Genomic DNA, 11,938 nt, shown 5'->3' on the forward strand with positions numbered 1-11,938 from the left:
CACTTCTGTCTTTTTGCTAGTTAATTGGAGAAAAGGATCTCTCCCATTTGTCTGCCCAGGCTGGCTTTGAACCACGCCCCTCAAATCTCAACCTCCTACATAGCTAGGATTAAGGCATGATCTAAAAGCACCTGAAAAAACTAGAACATTTTTTAAACTCACATTTTCCTCTTACATTTGAGTTGTTCCCCCGTTTTCTTTGATGGCAAAGAGTGCTACCTTTCATTGACACTTGTAGCACTGATTGCCTGTCTGAAAAGAATTGTACACACACACACACACACACACACACACATACAGAGAGAGAGAGAGAGAGAGAGAGAGAGAGAGAGGAATAAAGATCTGCTATTGTGATTCATGGAACAGAGCCTCTTGCTGTCTGTCTCTATACCTTAGGCTTCATTTTACCTGGAGGATCTAGAACTGTTGGGACTGAGTCTTTCTCCCAGCCCCAGGCCCCTGGGTTCCCCAGGATACAGAACATGGCTCTGCCTAGCTCCTGGCCACTTTTTGTTAAGGATATTGGCTGAGAACACCTGGCAGAGATCTTTCTCCTGACTTGAGGGGAGCTCGGAGGTAAACCTGTGATCCTTGATCTGTCTTTTCAGGACACTGTTTCCGTTCATAGACCAAGTTTCTATGCAGACCGATTTCTAAAGTTTATGAATTCTAGAGTTTTCAAGAAAATTCAAGGTAAGATGTTTGTGAGAATTTCTTAACTGTAGCATTTACTTGCTAACTTTGCCATGTCTCCATGAAAGACTTTTGAAGAGCTAGAATTTTTTTTCCTCTACAGCGGTTACTCAGTAATTACGGTGAAGTATCCCAATCAGGTATTTATTGATGCTAACATTAGTCCTGTTCATTGATGGAAAGAAAAATAGAAGCACTGTAGGATTTTCTTATGGCCAACTATACAATGTATTGGTTATATATACTATTCAATCAGTAGAATATTGTTCAAGCAGTAAAAATGATACATTATTAGATACATAGATTTATGGAGTTAATCGTCTGTATACCTCAGATACATACCAGAATTCAATTGCAATGTGAAATCATTTACAGTGTTATTTTCATGACACATTCTCTAAGGTAGACCACATTTTAGGCCACAAAATAAATCTTAATCATTTAAAAAAGATCATACCAAGTATCTTTTCTGAAGAAAAACTGGAAAATGTACAAATGAGTGAAAATTTTAAACACTCTCTTAAAGTACCAACAGTTAAGGAATAAATCAAGAGAAAAATAGAAAAATCTCAATGATAAATGAAATGAAACAAACATACTTCCAGGTATAGTAGCATATAGCTAGAATTCCAACACTTGAAGGCCAAAAGAAGTGGACCATGAGTTTGATACCAGTCTGGGCTACATAGTGAGACCCCATCTCACCATATGTACCGAGATTGAGAAAGAATTAACCCCAAAGGCTAATAATGGCTATTCAAATTAAGGGATTGTGTGGGATCTTATTTTCATTTATTCTGTTTATTGCATTTTCTACAATTTGTATGTTGTATTATGTAGTAAGTTTTTAAACTGTGAAAGGCCATTCTACATATATTATGTTATCACTTAGTAATTCTGTGATTCAATTTTATAACTCAAAACATAATAAGTTAGGCACCCTATAAAGAACTGGGAGAACCATGATTTAAGGCCAGCCTGACTCTGCAGAAAAGTTTCTGAAAACCCTGCTTAACCTATAGCTGAGCACAGTGACACATACCTGTCATCCCAAGATCTATGGGAGGCTGAGATTGATCTCTCATCCAGGACAGCCCAGGCAGAAAAGCCTGAGAGACTCTGTCTTCACCGAGGGAAACTGGACAGGACAGTCATGCCTGTGATCCCAGCAAGGATGAGAAGCCCAAAGGAGGCAGATAATGACTCAGTCTTAACCGGGTAGGAAATGAAAGCCTAGTATAAAAACAGTGAGTCAGGCACAGGTGGCTCACACCTGTAATCCTAACAACTAGGAGGCTGAGATCTGAAGATCCTGGTTCGAAGCCAGCCTGGGCTGGAAAATCCATGAGACTCTTATGTCCAATTAACCACCAGAAAACTAGAATTGGAGCTGTGGCTCATAGTGGTAGAATGGTAGCCTTGAGCAGAAAGGCTCAGGGACAGTGCCCAGGCTCTGAGTTCAAACCCAATGACCAACAAAAAATAATACTAGTAATAACTAGGTAAAAAACAGGGCTGGTATTAAGCTAGCCTAGCAAGTGTACAACCCTGAATTCAAACTAGTCTCTCTCTCTCTCTCTCTCTCTCTCTCTCTCTCTCTCTCTCTCATACACACACACACACACACATACACACACACACACACACACACACACAAAACAGCTACATATTGATGTAACATTATAATATGAATAGCTTCCCATATTCTTAAATATTCTACAAAAACATCATTTAGAATTGCAGTCCAGGGCTGGGAAGGTGGCTCCGTGGTAGAGTGCTTGCCTCTCATGATTGAGGCCCTGGGTTTGATTCCTCAGCACCGTATACACAGAAAAAGCCAGAAATGGGTGCTGTGGCTCAAGTGGTAGAGTGCTCGCCTTGAGTTGAAGAGCTGAGGGACAGCGCCCAGGCCCAGAGTTCAAGCCCTATAACCGACAAAAAAAATAAAAAAGAATTGCAGTCCAACATTAAAATTGAGCCTGGTGGACTTACTTGAGTGGTATAGCTACTGCTTCACAAGCACAAGGCCCTGACTTCAAATCCTAGTAACACCAAAGTGGCAGAAGGCATGAAAATTATACAAAGTGCTAACATGATTTAAGCACTCTTTTAGAGCTGAGCATTTCTCCTTTTTTCTAACTGATGGTTTTATGAACATAAAATTTTCAAATAAATGTTTCTAAATTAGGAATTATTTGCTTGGGATAGACTCCAAGAATGGATATTAGAATATTAAAATGCCCAAAACTACACAGAGAGACTGTATCCCTGAAGTTTCCCACAATTCTATATTCTCCTAGAACCTCTGCCACCATTAAATTATGCTACCCTGATAAGTTAAAAAAAAAAAAAGTTATTTCTTGAGTACTGGGAAAGTTCAACCACTCCTCATGTTTATCTGCCATTCATAATTCCTTTGGGAATTGAGCTTTGTTGCACTTGTCCCATTTTTTATTAGGTCTTTGTTATTTTTCCAGAAGATTTATATGAAGCCTACGTATTAAAGATATCAACTCCTTTTTGCCTTATTATTCTAAGAAAAACTTCTTTTTGTATTTGACCATCTCAATAGCATCAGAAAATTACTGTCAAATGGAGGGCACTGTCAATTAAATTCCTGCCTAAGTTGTTTGTGGCCTAAGATGGACCACAAGGTGGTATTTGTTATAACCACCAGCCTGAAGGAGTATCCGCTGCTGGTTCACCTTCTAGAGAGATTTCCCAGTTCCCTTAACCCTGGGCCAAGGCTGGAGATCCGAAATTTCTCTGCAGCCCCTCTATAGGGTTGCAAAGGATGTGACCTTTAACCTGTTTCCTCAGAAGAATCATCCCTCCAATTGTTTTTTTTTTTAATATTATTTTATTTTATTTGAGAACATACTGTACAGAGGGGCTACAATTACATGGGCAGGATAATGCATACATTTCTTACCAAGCATTGCAGCCTCCTCCTTTGTTTACCCTTCACCTCCCTTCCCAGCCTCCCCCCTCCCCCCACCCAATTATACCCCCCTCCCCCCCCCCCACCGACATTGTAAAGCTTGCTTTGACATGACATTTTGTAATTCTCATTGTTGCAACAGGTCCACCTGAATCCTTAAACGACTTGTTTGCCCCCATCTCCTCCACATGTTATACTGACATCAAATATAGTGAAAGCGGGGGTTACACTGTGGGGGAGGGACATACAAAGCAACAAAGAAATAATCTTATAAATGCGTTAGAAACATATGCATGAAAGAAATGAAAACATTAAAATACATATTTAAGGGTTCATTTTCCTAACATCACTTTATCTGACCTTTTCCGCTTGACTCATACCTATACTAGATATTGCAAATAAGGGAAACCATGGGACCTATGCTTCTTTGGGCCTGGCTTACTTCACTTAATATAATTTTTTCCAAGCCTTTCCATTTCCTAACAAATGGGGAAATGTCATTCTTTCTGATGGAGGCATAGAATTCCATCCTCCAATTGTTTTTAATTTAATTTTATTTGATTGCCATGGGACTTGTATTCAGGGCCTGGGTTCAGTCCCTGAGCTTTTTTGCTCAAGGCTAGCACTCTACCACTTTGAGCCACAGCTCCACTTCCTGTTGTTAGGTAGTTAACTGGAGCTAAGAATCTCACATCCTCTCCTGCCTGGACTGGCTTTGAACCCCAATCCTCAGGTCTCAGCCCTCCTGAGTAGCTAGGATTATAGGCGTGAGCCACTGGCGCCCAGCTTGCTCTCAATCTTAAGAGATGCTTTTTCTTAGTAGCATATCAGTCAATGCTAAAAGCAATGGCTTCTTTACTTCCCAAAACCATAGCACGTGTTACAATTTTCCCAATTTGTATGGCTTATGATGCTTTTTCTTTTTCTTTTTGGAGGAGGACGTGGGGATACCAACTCAGGGACTCATGGCTGCTCTACTCCTCCAGCCCTTTTTTCTTTCAGTTATTTTTGAGATAGGGTCTCACTTTTTACCTAGGCTAGCTTGGACCATGATCCTTCTGTTTATGCTTCCAATGATAGCTAGAATGACAGCTGCACGTCACTATACCCAGCCTTTCCTAAATAGAGATGAGGTCTCAGGGTAGCCTGGGCTAACTCAAAGCACAATCCTCCCAAGCTGAGCCTCCTGAAGAGTTAAGATTACAGGCATGAGCCCACCACACCTGGCTCTTATCATGCTTTTAATGCTACAAGCCTTCTGCTTCTTCATCCATCTGTTCCCTTTTCCTAGTGTTGGTTTTGCAGCCTATTTTTATAAGTTTTGTTAAGATATAATTCACATACCACAAATTTCACCTTTTCTTGTCAGTAATGGGTCTTGAACTCAGGATCTGGGCACTGACCCTGAGCTTTTTTGCTCAAGGCTAAAGCTCTACCACTTTGAACTACAGCATCACCTCTGGTTTTCTGGTGCTTAATTGGAAATAAGAATCTCAAGGACTTTCCTGCCCAGTCTGGCTTCAAATCAGGATCCTCAGATTCCCAGCCTCCTGAGTAGCTAGGTTAACAGGCGTGAGCCATTGACACTCGGCAAAATTTGCCTTTTTGAAATATGCAGTTCTGTGTTGTTTAATGTGTGAAAAGAAAGACTGTCTAGCCGTCTGACCCAGAGCAAACACAGCCTTTCTCCTCATTGTTTCTGGGCCTATGAGTAAGCTTAACTTTACTCAACACAGGTGGTTCATTTACTCACAGACTTCCAAACTCTAAAGCCTTCATCTACTAAAGTGGTTTATAATGATGAGAATATTACTATAAAATTGCTCAAGGGACAGATAAACCTGCCCTTCTCTGTAAGCAGAGATTGCCCTTTCTTTACTCATTCGGTCCTTCTCCTATTAAGTTCTTGCAATCTGCCTACCAGAAGGCCCCTCATGAGCAGTGCAGTCCAAAAGCAGAACAGAGTATCCCAAAGCTAAACTCTGATACCTTTGCTGTCTGCTCACCCACTTCATGCAAACCTCAGAGGAGGAGAGATACTGGCAAAAACAAGTGCAAAAACAAGAAGCAAGCTTCTACTTCCCTCTCCCTCTCCAGTTTCCTACAAGGAAAGTCTCTAGAAATGTTCAGCCAAGAAGAATCATTGCAGTGGAAGGTAATATAAGAAGGGTTGATAGGTGGCTCACGCCTGTAGTCCTGGCTACTCCTCGGGAGGCTGAAATCTGAGGATTGCAGGTTGAAGTCAGAGGGGGCAGAAATGTCATTAAGACTCTTATTTCCACCAAGCTACCACAAAAGTCAGAAGTGGAGCTGTGGCTCCAGTAATAGAGCGTTAACCTTAAGCAAAACAGCTCAGGGACAGCACCTAGGTGCTGAGGTCAAGCCCCAGGACTGACAAAAAAAAAAAGAAAAAGAAAAAGAAAGAAAGGTTGATCCATTTATAACCAAAGTAGCTTCCAGAAAAAGCCTTCTGTGAAGTCTCAGCCTCAGGCTAGCACAAATGGGGACTTTGGTTCTCAGTGGCTCAGGTCCCCAGCCCAGTTCTGAGGTTGGACAATGCTGACTAGACAAAGAAAGGGAGTGAATTATACACCTGACATGACCATGACCTAGAAAAGACCCAAAAGGTAGGAAATTTCAGGGGAAAGTCACAGAAAGCAGAAAAGCAACCAGAAGTAAGTTATCTTGGTTAACATTAATAAGACGAATTAAGATTAATAAGATCAATAATAAATTAGTTAATGAGATTAAACACTGGCATGATTTGAAAGTCCCAGTCCCGAGTTACTGGGGCTGGGGTCATGAGAACTTGCCTTACTCTGCCAGCTATGTTAGTCAGCGCACCCAGCCTGCTCCCGAAACAATGTTTGCAGAAGGAAAAATAACTCCCTAGTAAGAAAATATATAAACTTTGCCTCCCATAAGACTTTCTTTCAAATTTCAAAGAGAAATGCCAACTTGAATTTATTCTAGGATATTTAGGTCAGATCATTTTGGACAAATAGTTTGGTCAAAATGCAGACATGTTCTTCTCCCTCTGAGCGTGAGTGTGTGTGTGTGTGTGTGTGTGTGTGTGTGTGTGTGTGTGTGTGTGTGTGTGTGTGTGTGTGTGTGTGATGAGGCTAGTGCTCTCTGCTCAAACGGTGACTAAAATGGTATTAACCATGATTGAAATATTAATTTAAAATAGGAATTGCATTTTAAAAGGTTTGGGGGTTGAAATAGGGTCCTGTTGTATACCCAGGCTTGTCTCCAACTCGACCTCTCAGCCTCTAAGTACTGAGATCACCAGGCCTGGCTTTGACGTGTATTTTAATTTCTCTCCCCATGTTCTTTTCTGCCTAGCTTTGAAGGCTTCCCCTTCTAAGAAACGATGCAATTCAATTGCCGCCTTAAAGGCAACCTCCCAGGAGATTGTGTCTTCCCTCAGCCAAGAATGGAAGGATGAGAAGCGCGATTTGCTGACCGAAGGACAGAGCTTTAGCAGCCTTGATGAAGAAGGTAGAGACACATAACTTCCTAAAACAGAAAATTGTAAGGGCTGGGCCTCAAGTGATAAGAGTTCCAGCTTAGCAAGCATTAGGCCTTGAGTTTAACTCCTAGTATCTTAAAAGAAAAGAAAAATTCTAGTCATGTATTTATTCAATAGTGCCACATCACGGTAGAAAAACTGCAAGCTATCTGCTGAAAGCCATAGTCTATTAACTAAACATTAGAGGCTATGTACAGCATGGTGCAGTTCTGTACACTTTAAATGATACATAAACAGTATAACTTACAGTTTATGATAAAAAATTAAAAGGTAGTAAAGTATTCAAAAAGAAAAAAATCTATATTCCCACTACCTGATAGTAACAAACACTAATATTTTGTTTTCTGTACTCCTGGACTTTATTCTGTGAGTGAGCATCTATCATCTATCTATTTATCTATCTATCTATCTATCTATCTGTCTGTCTGTCTGTCTGTCTGTCTGTCTGTCTGTCTGTCTGTCTGTCTGTCTGTCTGTCTGTCTACTTATCTATCCCTAAGTGTGTATACATAAACATATGTATCTGCATATATAAACAATGTAATAATAGCTTCTTCAGTTATTGAAGTACTCTTTAATGAAATGAAATAGAAGTTGTATAATATTCTTTTTGCATGCCATGAAATTAAATTTATCCCTGGAATAAATATAGAGACATTGACGTAGACACATTTTTTTCTTTTAAAATAGTATCTTTCTGAAGAACTTCATGTTCCTGTTCTGTTGCCATTCTACTGACCTCACATATTTATTTTCTGTCTTGATGGCTAGGATTCATGGTAAAATGATGACTAGAAAATAATGGGTGCCTTCCATTGTTCCTAGTTTTTTTTAATTATTATTATCTCCCCAAATAGTCATTCAAGGAAGTTTCAATTAAACATGCCCATTTTATGTGCACAGTGCATCTTGATCAGTGACCTCTTCCATCATTTTCCCATTCATCCCATTCCCCAGACCTCTCAAGTGTCCTGGTTCCTTTTGCACAGATGTACATTGAGTATTATGGTTCCACTCCCCCCCCCCCCCATTCCTTTCTGTATTGGTCCACCCCCTCCATCAGCCTCCAGCCCTCCAGTCTCAAGACACACTTCAGCGTCCTGGTACTCATTCTGTTCAACTTTCTGCTCATTGTTCAAAGACCTTGCTCTGATTTTTTTTTTTTTTTTTTTTTTTTTTTTGTCGGTCATGGGGCTTGAACTCTGGGCCTGGGCGCTGTCCCTCAGCTCTTCAGCTCAAGGCGAGCGCTCTACCACTTGAGCTACAGCGCCACTTCCTGTTTTCTGGTGGTTTTTTGGAGATAGGAGTCTCACGGTCTCTCCTGCCCGGGCTGGCTTTGAACCGCGATCCTCAGATCTCAGCCTCCTGAGTAGCTAGGATTACAGGCGTGAGCCACCAGCGCCCGGCCTTGTTCTGATTTTATAAAGGGGGATGTTCTAATGTTTCTTCATTGTCAAAGAAGTTTTCTTTTACTTGTTCCCCAAAGTCAGGTTAAGGAAGTTCCTTCCTTTTTCTTAGTTTGCTAAATTAAAAAGGTTGGTTTCTTTTCTATCAAGAATGAGTACTGGATTTTATTAAATAGTTTCCTCGTGTACTCTCTTCTAATCCATGAAGAGGATTTGGTTTGTGGACTTTTTTTCCTCTCTCTCTCACTCTTTCTCTTTTTTAAAGTGTCTTTAAGTAGTTGCACAAAGGAGTTGCCATTTAATGTGACAATTTATGAATATAATGTATCTTGATCAGTGTCAACTCTTCCATTATTCTCACCCATCCTTCCCTACCCACTTCTTCCCTCACTCTCCTTAATTTCATAGGATGTACATTGACTTCTTGACTTCATTGTCCCTTTCTTCTCCTCTTCATTTGTCTACCACTTTGCCCTTGACCCCATCCAACCCCTTTTGAGTACCCACTTTCTGGTGTTTTCTTTTGCTGAACTTTGTCTTTGCTTTTCTAATGAATTACACTATTTGAGTTCTCCCTTGAATCTACCATATTTCAGTTAATACACTTGGGTACACTTGCAGACCACCCAAAGTATTTACTTATAGGTTTATAAATTAAATCTAGCTTCCACATAGAAGGGGAAATATGCATCTTCTGTCTCTCTTGTAGACTTTTCTATTCATATATTCCTTTGAAAATCCCAACATTGGGCTGGGAAGGTGGCTCAGTGGTTGAGTGCTTGCCTTGCATGCCTGAGGCCCTGGATTTGATTTCTCAGCACCACATAAGCAAAAAGAAAAAAGCCGGAAGTGGCACTGGGGCTCAAGTGGTAGAGCGCTAGCCTTGAGCTGAAGAGCTGAGGGACAGTGCCCAGGTCCATAGTTCAGGCCCCACAACTGGACCCCCCCACAAAAAAAATCCCAACATTAATTCTAATTATTATTTATTGTATTAATTATTAATTGACAATATTAATAATTATTATAACAATAAATAAAATTATAATAATTAATAATTATATTAATTCTAATACTGTCTTCTACTTCCTACAGAAGTAAGAATTCTGGCAGAATCTCTTCTGTCTTCTCCTCGGTCTTCCGAGAGTACTACACCAGCTTCTTCCTTCTTCTCATGAAGTAATATGTTTGTGAGCTAATGATTTTAACAAGAGTTAGCTATTTGTCAGTGGTCCTTTCTGACTCCAATTCCTGGAGGACTGTCCTCTTCCTCTGAACATCCCTGCCTTATATCTCCCTGCCCTGCCCCTGCTTTTCTGAGCACACACAGGAAACAGCAGATTGTCTGCAGTCTGGGAAATTGGACAAATTTTGTTTTCCTTAGATAATTCTTGTCACTAAAACCTTGAGGATTTTTCTGTTTCTTTCTTTTTATTTGTTTTGTTTCCTTTGTTTGTTTTGAGGAGGGAAAAAAGGAAGAAAGGAAGGAAGGAAGGAAGGAAAAGAAGGAAGGAAGGAAAGAAGGAAGGAAGGAGGAAGGAAGGAAGGAAGGAAGGAAGGAAGGAAGGAAGGAAGGAGGAAGGAAGGAAGGAAGGAAGGAAATGAGAAAAGGTAAGAGAGAAAGGGAGGAAGGAAGGGAAAAGGGAAGAAGAAAGAAAGAGGAAAGGAGGAAGGAAGGAAGGAAGGAAGGAAGGAAGGAAGGAAGGAAGGAGGAAGGAAGGAAGGAAGGAAGGAAGGAAGGAAGGAAGGAAGGAAGGAAGGAAGGAAGGGAAAGAAAGCGGAAAAGAGTGAAAAAAGGAAGGAAGGAGGAAAGGAAGAAAAGAATTCAAAACATAATATTTACACAATAGTGCCTATTAGGGTCATTTTCCATTTACACATAATCTTCAATATGTTGTGTCTGTCAGACAAATCTAGAAACATCTTAAGGTGATATGGTATTTACTATCATGTAGTTTGGTTCTGTTGAGGAGAGACTATAAAGGATCTACTTAGGTTCAGAAGGCATGAGAATGAGTCACTCCTGAGCCTGGAAGATTTCTCTTTTTCCAACTCTTCTGTGGCTATTTTCTTGTCCTTCTGAAATTTTAATAAAGAAATGAATCATCTCAGTTTTATGAAGTCTCTGTCTTGCTATTAAGATTAATGGTCAAGAAGAGCCCTGGATAATGTTCAGAGGTGTGTACGGGCTCACACTTGAAGTTTGATGGCCAGTAGAAGTGGATCGTTGGTTTGTTGAAGTGTTGCATGTTGGCCCTAGAAAAGTCTGCTTAGATCTAAACTGAGACTCAAGGATGCATGTGCCTCCTGAGAGAGCAAGGCAGGTTCACTCTCTGTTAATACATCTGCCATTCATTTGTCTTAATCTCTCAAATTATCTCCTTAAGCTCCTAGGAGTTTTTATGCCATCTTTTTGAAACGGTTAAGACACTTTATTGGGTTTTTAAGAGAACATTCTTAATATCATTTCCATAAGCCATTTGGTAAATTAATGCAATTTCCTTCCTGCTTAACCTGTTTGCCAGCAGCTCTTTTGCATTTCTGCCCTAGTTCAGAAGAGCACAGTTAATTCATAATTTTATTTGCAGGATGATATGTAAAATGAATGCATTTGACTCATTTAAATCACTAGAGATAGCAAAGCAGTGTGCTTTATGGAGATTCATGGGTGTATATGCATTGTTCTCTCCCCCCCGCCCCCTCTCTCTCTCTCTGCAGCTCTAGGATCCCGACATAGGCCAGACCTGGTACCTAGGACTCCATCACTGTTCGAAGCTGCTTCCTTAGCAACCACAATTTCATCATCTTCTTTATATGTCACCGAACACTGTCCACACGACAGGTCTACGCTTTATTCCAACAGGTAACATCTAATGGCAATCAGGCTGCTGCCTGTCAGCCTTAGGCCTGAAGCAGTGTCTGTAAATGACAGCATGTTGTCACTAGCAACCAGTACGTGTCCGTCCCCTGCCTTGTCACTAAGAGAAAGAGGATATGCTTGATATTTCCTGTAGCAAAGATACATTTGAGGGGAAACCATCCTGTTGTCCCTTTACAGTTAATCATTATGTCATCTACAAACTATATTCTTGGCTCTACTGAAGGAGACACATCTTTCATCATTGTATATTGTAGTGATTCCTTGTGCCTGTGACCTGCCTTAATGGCTGTGGTAAATAGCATAATGGCTCCCAGAGTTGTCCATAGATAATTCCTGGAACAATTCCTGTGAATATGGCACTGTATATAGCCAAAAGGACACTGTAGATATGGTTAAGACCCTGGGGCTAAGGGTGTCACTCAGTGTGCGACTGTGTGCTTCGCCTGTGTGAGGCAAACAAGAGCATCTGAAAGCAAGACATGGTGGCA

General features: G+C 40.6%; 1 protein-coding gene across 6 annotated transcripts in view; it reads left to right on the forward strand.

Annotated features, from left to right (window-relative positions):
- The window catches only part of Pip5k1b (phosphatidylinositol-4-phosphate 5-kinase type 1 beta), a 244,680-nt gene that overhangs the window by 185,167 nt on the left and 47,575 nt on the right, over window positions 1-11,938 (forward strand). For all 6 annotated transcript variants that reach the window (XM_070035696.1, XM_070035693.1, XM_070035694.1 and 3 more), the window contains 3 exons: window positions 609-693; window positions 6,980-7,135; window positions 11,288-11,432. In XM_070035696.1, the coding sequence (XP_069891797.1) occupies window positions 609-693; window positions 6,980-7,135; window positions 11,288-11,432 (386 nt within the window). The remainder of the gene's footprint in view (window positions 1-608; window positions 694-6,979; window positions 7,136-11,287; window positions 11,433-11,938) is intronic.

The sequence above is a fragment of the Dipodomys merriami genome, unplaced genomic scaffold (genome assembly GCF_024711535.1).
Source record: "Dipodomys merriami isolate MVZ:Mamm:240054 unplaced genomic scaffold, mDipMer1.0.p SCAF_26, whole genome shotgun sequence".
NCBI classification, from domain to species: domain Eukaryota; kingdom Metazoa; phylum Chordata; class Mammalia; order Rodentia; family Heteromyidae; genus Dipodomys; species Dipodomys merriami.